The sequence below is a fragment of the Hemiscyllium ocellatum genome, chromosome 12 (assembly GCF_020745735.1).
Source record: "Hemiscyllium ocellatum isolate sHemOce1 chromosome 12, sHemOce1.pat.X.cur, whole genome shotgun sequence".
Lineage (NCBI taxonomy): Eukaryota > Metazoa > Chordata > Chondrichthyes > Orectolobiformes > Hemiscylliidae > Hemiscyllium > Hemiscyllium ocellatum.
In genome coordinates, this window is record NC_083412.1 from 80,621,153 (window position 1) to 80,641,996 (window position 20,844).

Sequence of the window (20,844 nt, forward strand, 5' to 3'; positions counted from 1 at the left end):
ATAAGTTGGTTCTATGCATCTTGCTATTTATTTCCTTCATATACTTTCCTTCATTTATTTCCTTCATCTTGCTATTTATTTCCTCCTCGAAATCTAAAAACAAAGTGCTGGAGCAACTCTGTATCTGGCAGTATTTCAGTAGTTTTGGCGAGAGAAACATAATTAATGTTTCAAGTCCACAGTGACTTCTCCTTGGAGCACCTAATCTGTTTCTGGATCTGTTCTCATTCAATTGTTGTACAGAGTCGACTTGTTGACTTTCAGACATAAAGGAATGGAGGGTGCTTTCCAAATTGTCGCTTTTAAACTGATTGTGTTTATCAAAGTGGTGCTGGAATTCAAGAACTAGACAAATTTCACCTCGCTTAAATTGATCTTTTCTATTCCTAAAGGGGTACCCTTGAATCCAAATAACTTATACAAGTTCTTCTCTTTGCCTGTTAATTTAAATGTGTAATATATTTAAGTCGTAATTGTTGCCTGGCATTTAGTTCAGATTTTATGATAGTGAGAGTATATAGTTTTCTATTACAGAACCTCCAGGCCACATTGCCAAGACAGACAGGCCCTCATAAAAACACAGAAGTAACTTCAAGTGCCCAGAATCTCACTAAGTGGGTGGTCAATGGAGACAATACTTTGAACATATCACCCTGCCCAGCAACAACTGCCTCAACCTCTCCTGTGAGCGATCTTCAAATTGTGGAAGTCAAATCGTTATTATCTCCACAAACACCATCTAATTATCAAAGGTTAGTGAGATTTTTAAGGTTGTTCATATTATCTCAGTACCTGGTTTTAGTAGGGGGTTCTCTGATTTTAGAAAGGTTTGTATGGGAATGTATGCATCAGAAATGTGTTTTCAGTAAGTTGTTCCTACAGTTTTATAAATTCTAACTGCAGCAGTTGATCGCCAGTTTCAGTAGTTCCTTTCCTAATACTCCAAAGCCAATGAATACCATTGACAACTCCTCAGATATCAAAGCAATCCATATCCAAATGCAGCATGACCTGGCCAAGTGGCAGAACGAAGAATCTAACCATTATCCCCTTGACACTCATGGGTATTCCAATGCTGAATCCCACTATCAACATCCTGGGGGTTATCATTGACCAGAAATCGAACTGAACTAGCCAAAATAAAACTGTGGATGCAGTTTTAACCCACCTCCTGACTCCCAAGTACTTGTCAGCCACCTACAAGGCACAAGCCAGGGGTATGATGGAATGCTTCTGAATTTTCTGGATGGGTGCTATACAAAAGTGCTCAACAAGGACAAACCAGTCAGCTTGATTTGTACCATATCCAGAAACATTCACTCCCTTGCTCAGTAGTTGCAGTGTGTACCATCAACAAGATTCACTGCAGAAATTCACCATGTCTCCTTTGTCAGCACCTTACAAACCCATGATAGCTACCATCTGGAAGGGCAGGGGCAGCAGATCCATGAGAACACCATCACCTGCAATTTTCCCTCCAAGTCAGTAACCATTTTAACTTGGAAATATATTCCTTCAGTGTCACTGGGCCAAAATCTTGGAATTTGTTCCCTGATGGCATTGTGGATCTAATTACAGGAAGTAGATTACGGCAGATCAAGAAGGCAGATCTCCTCTGTCGTCTCAGTTAAAGGGGGGGGGGTGGGGGTGATCAGTGATGACCATGTCCCTTGAATTAATTAACAAAAAAAATGCATATCCAGGTTCTTAGTCAAGATCTTGTACTGAAATAATGTCTGTAACTGCACTGAGTTCGATTCATAATTATGGCATCAATTCTTGAGAGCAAGGTACTGTTTTTGTGAAACAGTGGGGTGAGGCACATCATACAATAACCTTGCAGAGCAAGGGATGGTACAAAGGGATATGAATTTCTGAAAATTGTCCTTTTTTTAGCAAGTATTAACCATGTGTTTACAAGTTTGCCATTATTATTCTCTCAAATTCTGAATCAGTGATGTTTTGACAGGGGCACTTGTAATTTAGCAACAATATAACTACAGCATTCAGGTAGAAATCTCTAATGATTAAATCCAGAAACAATTTTACTAGTGTATAGTCAAAAACAAAATTGTTTGCATAACCTTACTTCATTGTAACTAGAATTACACTCCTGTTTTATATTGCTGTATATGAAAATAAATCTTAAAATAAATCTTCCCCAAATGAAGTCCCTTCTAATTGTTGTTGTGTTGTCATCTTAACCAGTCCAGTTCCCACTCTGGCAACAGAAAACCTTACACTGTTAAATAATTGAAAATGGTTTTCACCTATAATGAGCACTTTTTTCAAAGAAGCCTCATTTTCGTGGTGTCCAAATAAAGCCTAGTATGACAACTTTTCAGAGTTATGGTAGGAGGTCTTCCTCAATTTCACATTGAATATGCAATCATGTTTGTTTTACATTTTCACTGTAACATTTTAACTTGCTGTCAATTCAAAACAAAATTGTTCGATTGCATTTCTTAGAAGCTATCAAGTGTATCATCTTGGCAAGTTGAATACCTTTCAAAATTGAATTTTTCATCAGTTACCATATTTGTTGGTGTATTTGTTCTAATATGACTAGGTCAGTTTGTAATTGTACAGATTTGAACTTTTCATTATGCAGAAGCATGATATCTTTTAAATAAAAATCATGCTGTTTGAGCTGTATACTTTTAAATGTTTGTTTCTACATTTTCTTAAGTTGATGAGGATTCCAAAGAGAATTATCCCATCACCGTCATATAGCTGCATTGATTATATTCTCTTGTTACATCAAGTCTTGACAAAGCCAATAGTCTATTGGCTGTCAGCCCTTATCCATTTGCCATGAATATGAGATCACCCACATCTTTACTGTCTGCATGCTAACCTGCAGGAAATCCTGCTGTCTCAATGCTCTGTCTCCATGTTGACTTACGTTGGTTCCCTTTCTTAAAAAAAAGGTCCTCGCCCTGCAGTTCAATGTTGCTTGCTATTCTGGACCTTCCCCCAGCCCTTCGATTTCTGAGCACCTCCAACACTAGCTTATTATGGATCACTTCAGGTCATCATTGTTGAGCAGATCCTTCAGATATATAAGCCTGACACCAGAGTTTCTATCTTAACCTTTCTGCCTCTCCACCTTTCAACTTGAATACTCTTTTATTAAAATTTATAATTCAAACTACTTTTGGTTTTGCCACCTCTTCCTCTTATTCTCCCTCCAATCTGCTGTATATTTCAGTCAGTGATTTTGATTGAGATCAATATCTTTTTGTTAATTTGAACAAAACTACAAATCTCAGTTAGCTGTGAATAAAGCCACAGGATTCTGTAATTTTCAACAGCAGAAACATTATTATACAAGAGTCAACAAACCAAACACTACCGTCTCGTTTGTACTTTAACATGCTGGAAAAAAAAACATGAATTAACAGCAAGATTGTGGAAGCCTATAAACTATGAATTGTACCTCAGACACAACTATGGCATATCTTATGAATTGGTTGAGCAGTCCATTTTCTCTTTAGTTATTACAGTAAGTCGCAAAGTCCTTCAAACCCTTGATTCCTCACAGGAATCTCCTCTCTTCCCCATAAAGCTTTACCTTCTGATTCTCATTCATTGGCAACTCAGATTAGTCTGGAGGCTTTCCTGCTGCTTCTACCTGCAAAAAGCTGCCAGGCAACAACTCTCAAACTTGGAATACCTCAGTGACTATTTGCTGTCTAGCTTCCCAATCACGTCTTCTGAAAATGTCTCACTGGTTGACCAGACTGAAGTCTAGCATTAATTAACAAGTGCAGTCCTCACTCCTTAGTTATACTGAATTGAAAACGGTTGCTCAGTGGCTTCCTTCTCTGCCATAGCAATGTTGAGCCAATGACTGCTGCTCATTCCAGTCACCTCCTGAGCAGGATTTCACAACTGGTCATGTCTTTGCACTTTATACACTGCAAGTGCTCGGCTGATCTGTGTGTGCTCAACTTCCTTTTCAGTTCAGCTTCTGTCCCAAGACGGTCCATTCCAAAATACATGCATTAGATTTAATGAAAATGAATTTCCTTTAACCAACAGTGAAGTTTCGACTGAACGAGCACTCTGATTCATCCAAAACTCGAAACTTTCCTTGTGCTTATATATGTATGGACCCTCACAGATGTTCAGTACTTCAGCCAGTCGGACAGTAGCAGGGAAGTGCACCGTGCCTGCATAATTAAAGATTAGTCGCCTCATGGATGGATTGTTTGCAATCAAGACTACTTGGTTGTTTAACCATTTTTATCATTTCTTTGCTCAAAAATTAAAATTCTGCGGAATTGAAAAAAAGAAGCTTGAAAGAAAAACAATAAAACTTGTTATTAGTAATAAGAATGTACATGTTAACACTTTGCATTGTGGATTTTCGTTCTGTCCATGTTCTCCCGTTGCTCCTTTGTGTTCTTTCTCCAACCCCACTCACTCTTTCCCCTTCATCTTTCTATTCCTTTTCTGTACTCCTCTGCAGTCTCTTCCCTTTTTTTGCCCCACCACTGTCCCTGCCAATTTTGCAGCGCTCTTCCTCTTTCCGTCTCGAATTGTATTGTCATATCTTTACACCTACAAATATATAAGCTTACTGGTCATGCCACCAATGCAAATTGTTGCAAGAGTTTTAATTTGCGAGTTAAAAACAAGGCTGTCTCATGAAGCTGGGCAGAGCTTTTACAGTTTCAAATATTTTATTAAAAATAGATTGATTTGACACTTTGAGGGCAGCCTCATTTGTATCTTGACACCGGGGTTGGGTTTCTGCAGGGGGTTGCTGCTGGGTAAGGGAGTCGAGGAGTGGGAAGGGAGATTATTTGAAATTGGAGAACTCAATGTTGAGTCCTCTAGGCTGTAGGCTGTCCAAGTGGAAGATGAGATGGTATTCCTCCAATTTGCGGTTTGGTTCATTGTGGCAATGGAGCATGCCAAGGGTGATCACGTCGGAAAGGGAGTAGGAATGGGACTTAAAATGGGTGGAACTGGAAAATCAGGTCAACCCCTCTGGGCCCACTCAGATACTCCGCAAAACGTTACCTTCGTTTGTGTTTGGTCTCTCCTCTGTAGAGAAGACCACATCAGGAGCACCTGATGCAATAAACTAAGTTGATAGAGAGACAGGTGAACCTCTGTCTCACCTGGAAGGACTGTTTGGGGCCCTGGATGGGGGTGTGGGGGAGGGGTGGTGTGAATGCAGGTTTTGCATGTTTTCTGGTTGCAAGGGAAGGTTCCTTGAATTCAGGGTAGTTGGTAGGGAGAGTGGTGCAAACGAAGAATTAATAAAAGGACCAGTCCTTGTGGAACGCAGAGAGGGGTCAGTAGGGGCAGATGTTCTTGGTGGTGTGGTGTGGTCTGGTTGGAGTTGGCAGAAGTGTTTAAGGATGATGTGTTGGATGCGGAGACTGGTAGGTGAGGATAATGGTGACCCTGTTTTTATTGCATTTAGAGGCAAGGGTGTTCAAGCAATGGAGTGGGGATTGGAAGTGGTGTGGTGCAGAGCTGTCTGAATGATAGAGGCGGGGAAGCATGTTGTTCAAAATAGGTGAATATCTGGAATGTTTGGGAGTGGAATGTCTCCTCATCCAAGCAGATGTGGCAAATGAATTGGGAGAATGGGATGAAGTTCTTGCAGGATACTGGGTGGGGTGAGCTGTAGTCCAGATAGTTGTGAGACTCTGTGGGTTGTAGTAAATGTCTGTCTGGAGATTGTTGCTGGAGGTGGAAATGGTGAGGTCATGGAAGGGGAGGGAGGTGTCCAAGATGGACCAATTTAATTTGAGGGCGGGGTGGAAGTTGTGGATGAAGTCGATGAACTGCTGTAGTTCAGCCTGGGTTGCAGGAAGCTGCACCATGTAGTCATTGGTGTCCAGTAATGGCAGAAGAATTGGGGCACTGTGCCTGTGTAGGCACTGAAGAGGGACAGTTCAACGTAACCACTACCTGTGTTCACCTATCCCCACCTCACCACCTTGCCCCCCAACCCCCTTTATCAGCAGCTCCTCTTACACCCACCCCAGGTCCTGAAAAAGTGTTGTACCCAAAATGTTGACTTGTCCACCTCCTAATGCTGCTTGGCTTGCTGTGTTCTTCCAGCCTCTTGCTTGTCTACTTTCTTATGAAGGTGGCATTATCAGAACAGATATGATGTGAAGAGAGCGAAGCTAGGAGAACAGGATGGAATCTTTACATGAAACGGGCTGAGAGAATAAACCATCCAAATAGCTGTGGAAGTCGGTGGGTTTGTAGTGGATGGCCAGCCTATCCCCAGAAATGGAAGCAGATGTCAAGGAAAAGTGGGAGGGAAGAGTCAGAGATGGACCAGGTGAAGGTGAGAGCTGGCCACCAAAAAAATTGATCATTTTTTTTCCAATTCGGGACAAGAGAGGGAAACAGCACCAGTATTGTCAATAATGCCCTGAAGGAAATGTTAATCTGAATATGACTTCACCGATGGTTGTAGGCTCAGTAAACTGCATTGCTTGGGATAGATCTTCACTTCGTTAAACTGTTAGTAAATTTACGTTTTATTTAATGTTTCACCACAGACTTTGGGTTTAATTTAGATCTTTTTAAGCTTGATTACTTCCTTAAGCAAATAACAATAATTTGAGATAATTTCATTATCAGTTGTAGAAATTTCAATTTGTGCTTCCTAGTGATTTAGGGAAAAAAGAATCAGAATCCAGAGTTTACTCCCTCTTCTGTTCATGACTGCTGTCTTACCCGGGATTCAAACTAAAGCAAAATACTGTGGATACTGAAAATCTGAGACAAACGAGAATGTTGGAGAAACTCAGCAGGTCAGGTAAGCATCTATGGTGAGAGGAACAGAATTATCGTTTTGGAGTCTGTTATGACTTTTTCAGAACTGAAGAACTCATCATGAACTCCTCTCAGCCCTAAAGAGTGATTCTGTACTCGAAACGTTAATTCTGTTCCTCTCTCCACAGGTTCCATCAGACCTGCTGAGTTTCTCCAGAATTCTGTTTGTCACCCATGGCTGAGCTTTTAGATGTTGCCATTGAGCTGTAAGATTGCGTTCAAGTCCTATTCCAGGACTTGAGCACAAAAAGCACAGCCACCATGCTAGTGCATTGTTGGAGTGCTACAGTGTTGGAGAGCTCTTTTAGGTGAGGTTACACTGAGGTTCAGTCTGTCCTCGGGTTGTTGTAAAAGTACTCGTGGCACTGCTTTGAAGGAAACCAGGGTGAGTTCTTCCTGGTGTGTTGGCCAATATTTACTTCTCAATCAAAAACACATTAACTGACCATTTTCACATTGACATTCTTCAGAGTATTTGCTGTGTGCAAGGCAACTTTGTTTCTTGTGACTGTCCTTTAAAAGTATTTCATTGGCTTCAAAGTGCTTTAGAACGTCCTCTTTGTCACAAATGCTTACAAATGCATGTTTTTTTCCCTACAGCAATCAGGTTTCAAATTGCTGGCGAGTGAACTCTGCTGAAAAATTTGTTAGTCGCAGCAACATTGAATATTGTTGAGTATCCAAGAAAAACTAGCTGTCCAAACACTCGTAAGGTACTTTAAAAGTAGTTGTGGAACAGTACCCAAACATCTGCAGGAGAGGAAGTTTGGAATAAATCTGAAGGGATTTTGAATGATATGCATTAAGATTTGAAGTTCAAGATACTTTTGAAAATGAGAAATTTCTCATTTGAATCAAGTATTTATATCTTACCAATATTGGAGAATTAAAAACTACTTAGCTGAATAATTACATAACACAGTCCTGCAATTGCTCTGCACGCTAATGCTAACATTTTGCCACTTCTTCTTCTAGTCTTAAACGACCACTTAATGCAGGAGCAAGTCCAAATCCAAAGCAACCAAAATTAGATGAAGGAAAATCTTTTGACAGCTCTGTAAATGGGGAAACTGTTAATGATACGACATTTGATGACGATGTCATTATTGTTGATGAGAAAAGTACACCGAGACCGAGTTTAACATTTGACTTGTCAAAAGTAAAACATGAGCACAGAGCAAGTACAGATACGACTGACTGCGTCAATGATGTACTGCCCAATAACTGTGAAGAACAAGCTAAAGGTACACAGACTGAGAACTCGCCAATTTCAGTCAAGGAGGAGGACAGTGGTTCTGAGAAGCCGAACCTATCCAGTGGCGCCAGTCATCAGAAAGAAGAAATTCAACGGCCTCAAGATGACAACCTTAAGTGTTCGGCAAATGACATGGAAAGCATAGCTCAAACCAGAGAAAAAGGAAACATGCAAAATGTTTTTCTGAAAGCCATGACTGACGAGAGGGATCGCTACAAAGCAAAATGTGAACTGATGGAAAAAGAACTGGAAAATGTTCAAAGAAAGCTTTTGGAAAAAAGTGAGTGCCCTGTCAAAAAGGAGTGCTGCCATCAGTGGACACAGTCTGAATTTGTCATTGGGGACCATGCAGAGAGTATGAATGACTTCTGCAAACTTAGCAATGAGGAAAAGGCAACCCAATATGAACTGGCACTAAAGGAAATGGAAAAGTTAAAGAGACAGTGCCAGACGCTGGAGAATTTAAAGTTTGAATGTTTCACTTGTAATCTGAAAGAAAATGATAATTTGGTAAAAAAGGAGGAAGATGAGCTAATTCTGCAGCTGGACAGTATGTTTCGACAATTAGAAAGCTGCAAGTCTGAACGTGATCAACATAAAGAAGAAGTAAGTAACTAAAGTATGCAAATGGGCAAATAGGTTTTCAAATTTTGACACGAATGTGCCAGGTATTAGCTAATGGAAAATTTCACCTTGGTTCCCACTGCCTTCAGTTTATTGAGGTTCCTTGATGTCATCCTCAGTCAAATATGTCTTGATGTTTAGGGCAGTCGCTCTCCTCTCATTGCTGGAATTCCATCCTTTTGTTCTCACTGTGCTATGGTAACAATTGGAGCTATGTGGTCCTGGTTGAACCAACCTGAGCATTAATAAGTAGTTGTTGGTAATTAATTGCCATTTGACAGTAACATTGACATCTTTCATCACCTCGCAACGTAGAGTTGATTGGCGCAGTAATTGACCAAACTGGATTTATCCTGCTTCTAAGCTGAAAATGTGTTGCTGGAAAAGCGCAGCAGGTCAGGCAGCATCCAAGGAACAGGAAATTCGACGTTTCGGGCATAAGTCCTGATGAAGGGCTTGTGCTCGAAACGTCGATTTTCCTGTTCCTTGGATGCTGCCTGACCTGCTGCGCTTTTCCAGCAACACATTTTCAGCTCTGATACTCCAGCATCTGCAGACCTCACTTTATCCTGCTTCTAGTCAGCGGGATGTGCCTGGCAATTTTCCACACTCCCAGGTAGAATCCAATATTGTAGCTGTACTAGAACAGCATAGTGAGGGTCAATAACAACTTGAAGCAAAAGTCTCTACCACAGCAACCACAATGTTCTCAGGGAAGGTATCCTTTTCTGTCCAGTGTGTGCAGAATGTGTTTTAACAAACCCATCTTTTAAGGTTTTAAGCTGAAAAAGAACTGATTACAGAATGGATTACAACAGTTTTATTTTCCTTGCGATTTAGAATTAAAGATGTTTAATTCTAAAGAGATTTGATGAATCAAGTTTGTTCATCCACAAGCTTGTACCTGTCCTTCACCTTGGTTTTTGCACAGTCCTTCTCTATTAGACTCAATTTCTTGAGTGTGCTAAAAATGGTTCATTCTTGAATGTCAGTCCAAAGGACACGTACTCAGCACCACCATTCATCTGGGAATCCCATTTTGTACTCAGTAGTACTGACTTTGGTTGAAATGACATTTCATTCTGCTGCATCAATTTGTATTCAGGCTGACAGTTCTAGCAGCCAAATCCATTCTATTTGAGTCATTAAGTAATGCACATTCATAAAGGTGATACCTGAAACCGGAACTGTGGGTGCTTTGCTGTTGAGCCTGTATTTGGTGCAAAAATGAAAAAGCAAACAATTGTATCATGATACCTTAGTCATTATAATATAATAAACATCAGACACGATAACTCGTTTTGAGTGGGGGAATGGAACAAAATCATTCTTCAAGATGTCAAACTGGGTATAGTATAGGTCACTATTCTGCTCTCAATTCCATTACACGATACCAGTGAATAATTGAGGCTGGTTTATTTAGCTAAGTATTCATTTCAATTATTTTGTGACAACCTGCATCAACTACTTAGAATTTCTCTTTAGGATTTCTTATCATTTTATTTTAGCGTTTATGTTTCCAGGCTCCTTTCTAGCCACATTATTTCAGTTCCAAATACTGGGAAAGTTATGTATGCCTGATTTTCAGTATCTCTTTTCCTGTTATACAAATCTCAGAAATTTAGGATTTGTCTGATATAATAATTTCGTAGTTTGTTCATAAAATTAATGCTATAGTATATTTTTATAATTGGAGACCAACCTTTATGAAAGTGTTTTTATTTCTACTCTTCCCTTCCTCCCGGACACAGGCTGAACGATTACAAAGAGAAAATGATTCAATCAAGCTCAAATGGGCAAATCTTTGTAAAGAAGTGGAATGTTTAAAGCGTGAAGTCACTGAAGCACAACAGAGTAACCTTCCCAATGACACGAGGTAAAACATTACATTTTGAGATTTTACTGGGGCAAGAAAAATAAAATTTTTATTTGGAAACTATATCAAACTTAGATTAGGAAAAACCCTTAGGAATGGTGCAGTATGTGTTGGGGCTTACCGTTCAGAATGGTTGCTTATATGTGATTGAACAAGGCTTGAAGGAATTGAAGGTGGGGATCTGATGGTGAACAGTGGTGATTCAGTAAGGCCTAACCAGGATCTACAAGATCGAAGGACAGTGCTTCATGGCAAGCTATGAAATTATCAATCAACTCTGGAAACGTAGGGTTGGAACAAAACACTTAAACCTTGATCTTGAGCAATAAATTTACTATCGATTTGATACCTCAGTTTTAATGGGAAATGTATTGTGGACATAAAACATTAGTGATATTGCAATCACCCATTTTACATGAAGATGTAAAACAAATCTTATACAATTAAAAGTAGGGCCTTGGGTAGTGCTGTAGAACAGAGAGACCTAGGGGTTCAGGGCAATAAGAAGGGTGATTAAGAAAGCCGTTAGCATATTCGCCTTCATTGCTCAGACCTTTTGAGTATAGGAGTTGGGATGTTGTGTTGAGGCTGCAAAGGACATTGCTAAGGCCGTGTCCAGTCTGGTTTCCCTCTTATAGGAAGGATATTATTAAGCTGGAGAAGGTTCAGATGGGATTTAGCAGAATGTTGTTGGGAATGGAGAGTTTGAGTTATAAGGAGAGGTTGGATAGGCTGGGACTGTCTTTTTTCACTTAAGTGTATGAGATTGAGAGGTCACCTTTCAGAAGTCTATAAAATAATGAGGGATGTAGGTGAGACGAATGGCAAGAGCTTTTTTTCCCTAGGGTGTGGAGTTTCAAGGCTAAAGGGCATTCTTTTAAGATGAGAGGAGAAAGATCTAAAACGAGACATGAGGGGCAGAATAATTCATGTATGGAATGTCAGAGAAAGTGGTGGATCAGAGTACAGTTCCAATGTTTAAAAGACATTTTGAGAAGTACATGGATAAAAAAAATGTTTGGAGGGATATGGGCCAAGTGCAGGCAGGTGAGACTAGTTTAGTTTGGGATTATGACTGGTAGACTTAAGTGTCTGTTTCTGCATTCTTAAGACTCGATGACCCTCTGATTGGAATCATTTTCAAGCTTTAATTCCTATGAAAACAGTGGTTCTGGTTTCAGCCATGGGAATGTTGATGAATTTTTCCTGATTGAAATGGAATTTAATAAAACACAAGGACACTTCCAAAATTTAGCTTTCAACCTGATGATTAAATAGCATTGAAACATTCAGTGCTAGTGAGCTTCTATTTCAAAAAAAAAGCTTTCCGAGGGCATTATCTCAATGCACAAATAATTTTTTAAAAATTCAATTTGACAGCTGAATTTTTGTACTAGGTTGGTAAATGTGAGTAATGCCACTTTGTGACACTCAAACTACATCTGTGAACTCTGTCAGACTTTGCTCAAGATTTATGTAAATTTTGAGAGGAGTCAGGTGTGGGTACAGTTTGTGACTTGAGATTGGTTTTGGGGTTATGTTCAGGCCAGAAGACATCAGGTTCCTCCTTACCTGTGCACAAAATGGCTCCAGTCATTGCAACAGTAATGGAAAGGCATGCCATCGAGCTGGTAAATCCTGGGACTGACACAAGTCCTGTGACCCTCTTTGTTTTATATTCATTTGTAATGTGGATGTCGCTGGTTGGGGCACGTTTGTTGTCTGCCTGTAGTTGTCTTTGAGAAGGTGGCAGTGAGCTGCTGCAGTCCACTGACTGTAGGTTGACCTACAATGCTCTTAGGGAGGGAATGCCAGGATTTTGACCCAGCAACAGTGAAAGAATGGTGATATATTTCCAATCAGGATGGTGAGAGATTTGGAGGGGAGCTTGCAGAATATTGTGATCCTAGGTATCTGCTGCCCTTGTCCTTCTGGATGGTAGTGATACTGGGTTTGAAGGTGCTGTCTAAGGATCTTTGAATTTCTGCGTTCATCTTGTAGGTACTTACTCACTGCTGCCACTGAGTGTTGATGGTGGAAGGAGTGGATGCTTGCGGATGCAATGCCAATCAAGCTGCCTTGTCCTGGATGGTGTCAAGCTCCCAGGACTATGTTGGAGCTATACCCATCCAGGATGTGTTGTGCTGTGTGTCCAAAAATGTTGTAACAAGCCTGATTTTTTAAAAAGGCTATTGGTGATCTGATCGGTGTATCAGGTTGCTGCAGTTCTAATGTCCTGCAGGGTCATATGTGGAGTTTTGGAAAAAAATTAATTGCAGAGAAATTGAAGCTCCTCATCACCATCAAGACCACTGTGATTGCCTGCCCTTAGGCAATCCCTTTGGCTTTCCCTTCAGCTTTCTGTCATAAGATTGTAAAGCTTAAGGAGCAGATCTTGGAATAGAGGCATCATCTTCTTTGTTCCCCTGTCCCTTCAAAGTAGCTTACCCTGTTCCTGTACAGTCTGTTCATTTTGGTGTTTCTCAGCATTCTGCACAGACTTTCTTCCCTGAGTCGATTAGAGATACACAGGAAACTCTGGTCTAGCCAGAGTCCCCTACATCTGCGACATGGTGCTCTCCTGCTTTGGAACTGTTCAGGTGGTGAGTGAGCCATTTCTGCTGCTCCACCTATTCCTATGTTTAATATGATGGGATTTGACTGCTTCCATTCTAGGTTGTATTTGTTAAGTGCTTGTCTGAATACTTGGGAGTCTGAGATTGAAGGTCTGGGGTCTCAATTTTGCTGGTGTGTTTTTTTTGTGGTAGCTGTGTCTTTCAGGGAATCTGCCTGTGACTCCCCCTTCCAGCCAGACACTATGCTTGCTTGCAGACAGTGCCATGCTCCCAACATTTGCAGCAAACAGTAAGGTGTGTTTGGTTGTCCTCCTCCCTCAGCACCTCTCCCTGGCCTGCAGAATTTCTCCATAACTTGACATTGGTCACACAGGTTGAATGGATTTCAGAAACTATGAAAAGGAGGGTTTTACAATTCTTGTCTACCCCTCCTAAACTGGGCAGTCCAATATCACTGAAAGCTGGAACTATTCCTGACCTGCAAAAATGTTTGACAAACCTGACGTAAGCTTAGGAATTCACGATTGTTAAGAAATTTTGTTCCTATTCCTGTTGACATTTTCTCTGGAGGGGAAACTAACAAAATGCAGCCATTCTCCCCATTGAAACATGCCTCTGAATGCTGACAGAAGTTAAGCTTAGCCCATTCTGTGCACTGATTGTTGAAATAAGTAATTTTTTGAAGTTTGAGTTGTTTCATTTCAAACTAAAAAGAAATTTTCTCATTCTAATGAATCTTAATGTTTATAGCGAGTTTTGAGAAGATTTAATGTTTATATTGGGATTGCTAGTGATTTTGTAAAACTAATATAAAATCTGTTCTGATGGAATTCAATTATGACAGTTTTGCCATGATTGAACACTAAGATCGTTTTGAACAATAATAATGTCTAAAGGGTTTTGCAGTAGTATTCTTCATTAGATATGTGTTGGAGCATTTGCAAGAATCTCTGGTGGGGACAAATGTAAGGACAATCTTACATTCCATCTAATTGAAATGAATTATTCAACTGTCCCAATTGTTAACGTGTGAACATTTCATTCTTTACAGTGTGAAACTCAGGTCTCTGCGGTTTGGCGTTGCACAGATCCTGGTTAAGATTATACCTGAACTGGACTTAACACAAATAAACTATGAAAGTGAAGTTGTTGATGAGATTTTAGAACAGGTGTTATCTGCCAATACATCATGAAGGCCATCATCTGCTTTATAACATGGATATATTGTGAAGACATCAGTGGACTGTGTAACTATGTCAATATACTTTTTTGATAAAATCAGAGCTTATAAGTAAGCAAATTATGCACTTCTGTGATCACAATGATTTCTGTTTTTTTTGTTGACCAAAAGTATTGATTTCTTAAGTTGTTAATCAGTTTACTTTAGTAATGTATTACAGGCTGGCTGAGTAAAATGGAGTAGTTCCTTGAAAATAAGTAATTCAAACTGATGATTTCTTGACCCATCTTGTGCAAAGATTAATACCTCAAAAGAGATATATCCAAATCTTTTACTCATGCCATCTGTGGTTAATCTCTCAACTGCTCATCTTTCTAATCAATAAGGATCAGTGGAATGGGAGGGTATTGTGTCTTTTGATCAACTGGAGATCATTTCAATTTTTTGAAAAAAGATTTTGTGGATGTACCTACAGGCCTTTATAATGTGCACATCTTGTTGGTTCTTGAATTAAATAATGATGCTGTACATCATTATGTAATTTCATATTAATTTCAATATAAATCTTTTATAATGTAATGACATGTACTTTTCACCTTCTTTCTGAATAGTGATCTCAATTGCAAAAACTTAGCTGTTCTTTATTCCCCTTTTAACCTACAAACACTGGCGTTGCTTTTCTCTGCTCTGGCAGAAATAGTTCTACAATCTGCCTCAATATCAAAAGGTTAAGATTAGGAAAACTGGCTTGGGTCGTCTTGGTGAGTGCAGATTTTGGTAACACCGAACGTCATTGTTTACTATGATGGCTGTTGTGACGCTTGCTGTTCAGGCATATGAGTATATAAATCCCCACTTGATAGAGGTGCTGGGGCCAACTCTGGATGTGGAGTCTATTGTTACCCATCAAGAAATCGACACCACCAATAAAAAAACAGGTGAGTGAAAAATTGATGTGCAGGGTATCATTGAATATTTATTGAAAGAAAATCCAGCGTCATTGATTGTAGTAAGGTTTTAGTGGGTGCCCTCATACACTCCCTCTTAGAGGAAGCTCAGGACAGGATGGAACTCTTCCTATGGATTATATGAATATATTAAAAATAGGTGGACTATTCTTAGCGTTGAGATTGGGCAAACTGTGGCTTGTTACCTCAATCAATATGTTAATGCATGCCAGGTCACAGACCAGTCTAGGGCACTTTTATATCCATCCCTTCTTTGCATTAAGGAGTTTTGTTGGATGCTGTTTCTTGACAATTAATTGAAAGTACATAGCTTAGCTTCTAAGCCTTCAGAATCTGCGAGGGATAGAGGCATGGACTTCCTGCGTATACCAAGAAATTACGATACCAATCCTATATACCGCAAAGGACTGTGTGATCGGTTTACTCAGGCAGGTCGGATGAGACGATGGAATAAAAAAGGGGTCTGGTCATGGAATCAGAGATGTACATCACGGAAACAGACCCTTCAGTCCAACTCGTCCATGCCAACCAGATATCCCAACCCAACCTCGTCCCACCTGCCAGCACCCGACCCATAGCACACCAAACCCTTCCTATTCATATACCCATCCAAATGCCTTTTAAATGTTGCAGTTGTACTAGCCTCCACACTTCCTCTGGCAGCTCATTCCGTACACGTACCACCCTCTGAATGAAAACATTGCATGTTAGGTCTCTTTTATATCTTTTACCTCTCGACCTAAACCTATGCCCTTTACTTCTGGACTCCCGCACCCCAGGGAAAAGACTTTGTCTATTTATCCTATCCATGCCCCTCATGATTTTATAAACCTGTATGAGGTCACCCAGCAGCCTTCGACGCCCCAGGGAAAACAGCCCAACCTGTTCACCCCCTCCCTATAACTCAAATCCTCCAACCCTGGCAACATCTTGTAAATCTTTTCTGAATCCTTTCAAGTTTCACAACATCTTTCCGATAGGAAGGAGACCAGATTTACACGCAATGTTCCAACAGTGGCCCAACTCCTGTACTCAATTCTCTGCCCAATAAAGGAAAGTATACCAAATGCCGCTTTCACTATCCTATCTACCTGCGACCCCACTTTCAAGAAGCTATGAACCTGCACTCCAAGGTCCCTTTGTTCAGCAACACTCCTTAGGACCTTACCATTAAGTATATAGATTCTGCAAAAATTTGCCTTCCCAAAATGCAGCACCTCACTTTTATCTAAATTAAACTCCTTCTGTCGTTTCTCAGCCCATTGGCCCATTTGATCAAGATCTCGTAATCTGAGGTAACCTTCTTTGCTGTCAACTACACCTCCAATTTTGGTGTCATCAGCAAACCTCTTATGCTCACAATCAAATCATTTATATAAATGATGGAAAGTAGAGGACCCAGCATCAATCCTCGTGGCACTCCACTGGTCACAGGCCTCCAGTCTGAAAAACAACCCTCCACCACCACCCTCTATCTTGTACCTTGAAGTCAGTTCTGTATCCAAATGGTGAGTTCTCCCTATATTCCATGAGACCTAACCTTGCTAAACAGTCTCCCACGTGGAACCTTGTCGAAAGCCTTACTGAAGTCCATATAGATCACAGCGAGTTTTGAGAAGATTTGTAGCTCAGGTTGATGTTCTATGAATTCAGGTCTAGAAATACTCGTGCATGTCTCTGTTTGGCTTGTCCATCCTAGAAACATGGCATTCCAACTGGAACTCTATCAACAATCACATCGAGTTAGGACCCCATCTACCACCTAAAGGGAATGATATCACCAAAGAAACCCAAACATCTAAATAGAAAGCAGGAATCATTAGCAGTGCTTCGCCTAGAGGCCCACTGAAGATGATACCTAGTAGGGTGACGAAACGTCTGGAAATGGACCTCCAAGCTCAACAAGCAAACTTACATCCAGAATATAGATCACATCTACCGCTCTGTCCTCATCAATCCTCTTTGTTACCTCTTCAAAAAACTCAATCAAGTTTGTGAGACATGACTTCCCACGTCTAAAGCCATGTTGACTATCCCTAAACAGTCCTTGCCTTTCCAAATACATGTACGTCCTGTCCCTCAGGATTCCCTCCCAACAACTTGCCCACTACCCATGTCAGGCTCACTGGTCTATAATTCCCTGGCTTGTCCTTACCACCCTTCTTAAACAGTAGCACCAAGTTAGCCAACATCCAGTCTTCCGGCACCTCACCTGTGACTATTGATGATACGAGTATCTCAGTAAGTGGCCCAGCAATCACTTCCCTGCTTCCCACGGAGTTCTAGGGTACACCTGATCAGGTCCTGGGGATTTATCCACCTTTATGCGTTTCAAGACATCCAGCAATTCCTCCTCTGTAATCTGGACATTTTTCAAGATGCCACCACCTATTTCCCTACATTCTATATCTTCCATATCCTTTTCCACTGTAAATACTGATGCAAAATACTCATTTAGTATCTCCCCCATTTTCTATGACTCCACACAAAGGCTGCCTTGCTGATCTTTGAGGGGCCCTATTCTCTCCCTAGTTACCTTTTTGTCCTTAATGTATTTGTGGTGCCAACCTTATAAGTATGTGGATCTGCGAGCAATGATTTGGCAGATAATAAGGACTGAGTGCTTGTATTGGTTACAGTTTTCTCAGTTTTCTAGCCAGTTGAATGCCAGATTGGGTTATTTTAATACAGAAATGAAGTACTCTGGAACAACCCTTCACTGAAATGCTTTGTACTCAGTCAATGCATTATTGTGTTTCATTCTCAGTACATGATGTTTCTAAGAAGATGGATTTAAAGTTGCAGTAGTAGCTAGTTTTCTTTTTGGAAAATCTAACATTTAAGATCAAAGTTCCCAAGGGAATGGTTATAATATTCAGCATCTCATTTGTGAAAATATAAAGTCCTCCTATCACCACCGCGTTCAATATCTCTGGTTTAGTGTATACATTCAATGATATCCTACACTCAGCATTACGAATGTCTCTCTCCATTGTACAATAGATACTGTGTGCAATATGCACATTGAGCTTGTTCAATGGATTGCTTAATGCGTGTGTGTTCATGGGGTGTGGATGTCTTTAACTATCCCTGTTGCCCTCTGGTGATGTTGTGGGCTACCTCTTTTTGAACAGTTTTCCATGTAAGAATCATATGCTCACATTGTGCTTGAGGAAATTCAATGATTTTCACCCAGAACTGGTCATGTGCACCAATTCAGAATGGTGTATAATCAGGAAGGAAACCTGAAGTGAGTGTGTAGTTGGAATGCGGTTGCTTTTGTCCAACTGACTGTCACAGTTAAAGGTATAACAATCTGTCTAACCCAGGTGAGTGGTTGCAATGCATTCTGAAGATTATACATACATCACTTTGATGGTAGTGAGGGAGTAGGTATTGAATTCAGTGGCAGAGACACTTATTCAGGATAATGGGTGTGTCCTTGACAGTGTGGAGAACACTGGGAGTTTGAGCAAACGTTTGTTATCTGGTCCTTTGAGTCTGCCTGTCATCCAGTAGGGTCATATTTAATCTGATCTTGGCTTCATTTGCTTTCTTGCTTCCTCTAACCCTTTTAGGCCAAAAATCTTTCATTAAAATCTATCTCTGCCTTGATCAGTGAGTCAATTTTCACTGATCCCTGATGTGGAGAATTCCAAAGATTTACAACCTTCTGAGAAGAAATTCCTTGTTACTACATTGAGTGAGCAAGTCCTTTATTCTGTAACTATTCCATCTAGTTCTACATACCCCAGTGAGGCGAGGCATGTTAAGTCTCCTCAATCTTATCTTTCCATAAAATCACCTCTTGTTCTTCTAAACCCTATGTGTATAGATTCAAATTCTCCTCAACACTCCCTTTTATCTCAGCAATCAGCCTTTTCTGGTTTTGATGAATGGTACATGCTCTATCACACTTAACTCTTGCTAGGTGGTGAGGATACTTTGGAGGGCACAAACTGAACAACAGAGTGCTCAAGCTTTGCATTGCCCTTGTATTAATGTGGCTGATCAGTGGTACCCTCTAGAGTCTATATAAACAGTGCAGCTGAAAGTTCAAGACTGTGATCTCCAGACGTTCTATGAAGTGCAGATATCCATTCAAGTTCAGATGTTTGATTGTCTTACAGGCTGCCTGAGCTGTTTCATTGTCAGCTTCGCGATTCATAACTAGTGCATAATATTAGACCTTTTTTCAGAAAATCCAGTGCACAATGAAATCTTTCATTTTTATTCATTTACTCGTTGTTTCTCCTTTCCATCACCTCCTGTGCTTTACATCACACATGCTCCCAAAAGGCTGCTAACAAGTCCATTCCAGGCTGTTACCTGTGTTATCTCATGAGCAAGTTAATTGATGGTATAAGAGAACAGTGAAGAGTATTTCTTTCTGGTGCACTAGCTCTCTCCACTAATTACTTGCCTTAAGCCTGCATTCTACCAGGCGGCAAGCAGCCCTTTGGCATCCAGTGTAATGCACCAATGATATTTGTGTTTTTAATATAAAAATCAATGCTGAATATCTACTACCCTACACGACTGGATCTTGAGACCAAATTTTGATATCCAGCCTCAAATATTCATTTTTGTTGCTACAAGGCACTTAGCATAATTTTTGAGAGATCTGTCTTTTGAGCTGTTGGTGTTGCTGACAGTATTGCTATTTATTTCCCATTACTAGTTGCTCTTGAGTGCTGATGGACCTCCTTGACCTGTTGTCAATTTCCTGAAGGGACTGCAGCTTTTCCGTTGGGTCTGCAGTTACAAACTTTTGGCTCCAAAACAAATGAAATAGCAATGATATGTGTCCAAGTCTGGATAATATGAAATTTGGAGTGGAACATAAGGTCCACATTCCCATGCACCTCAGCCATTTGAAATGGTTGAGGTCATGGGTTCCTGAGGGGGTGCCAAAGTGGACTTGACAAGTTGCTGCTGTGCAGAGTGCACATAGTTCAGCTGTAGTTTGCTAATAGATAGCTTTTGTAGAATAAAAAGTGGATCGATCAAAATTAAATAGTTTTAAGTGTCTCCGCTATAGAGGATAATTTAGCTGTGAAATTATCATGGAGAAAGTCTAAAGCTATTTCTGTATGGAGGTAATGTCGACAATTCCCACGTGTTTTATAAAAGATAAGATTTATAATCATCTAGCAAGCAACAATTTGATTTCAGATAGTCAAGGGTAGGTCGTGTCTCTCAAACCTCATTGAGTTTTTTGAGAAGCTGAACAAGCATTGGATGAGGGTAGGGCAGTTGACGTGGTATACATGGACTTCAGTAAAGCCTTTGATAAGGTTCTACATGGTAGGCTGTTGGAGAAAATGCAGAGGCATAGAATTAAGGGTGGTTTAGAAGTTTGGATTAGAAACTGGCTTTCTGAAAGAAGGCAGCAAGTGTTGGTTAATGGAAAATATTCAGCCTGGAGTCTGGTTACTAGTGGTGTGCCACAAGGATCTGTTTTGGGACCACTGCTGTTTGTCATTTTTATAAATGACTTAGACACAGGCATAGGTGGATGGATTAGTAAATTTGCAGATGACACTAAA

General features: G+C 40.3%; 1 protein-coding gene across 1 annotated transcript in view; it reads left to right on the plus strand.

Moving 5' to 3' along the window:
- Positions 1-14,822, plus strand: part of LOC132821163 (MORC family CW-type zinc finger protein 3-like) — a 58,354-nt gene extending 43,532 nt beyond the window's left edge. Inside the window, exons 16-19 of the mRNA XM_060833772.1 lie at positions 535-752; positions 7,792-8,677; positions 10,447-10,571; positions 14,199-14,822. Coding sequence (XP_060689755.1) covers positions 535-752; positions 7,792-8,677; positions 10,447-10,571; positions 14,199-14,340 — 1,371 coding nt within the window. The 3' untranslated portion in view covers positions 14,341-14,822. The remainder of the gene's footprint in view (positions 1-534; positions 753-7,791; positions 8,678-10,446; positions 10,572-14,198) is intronic.
- The last annotated feature ends 6,022 nt before the right edge of the window (positions 14,823-20,844 follow it).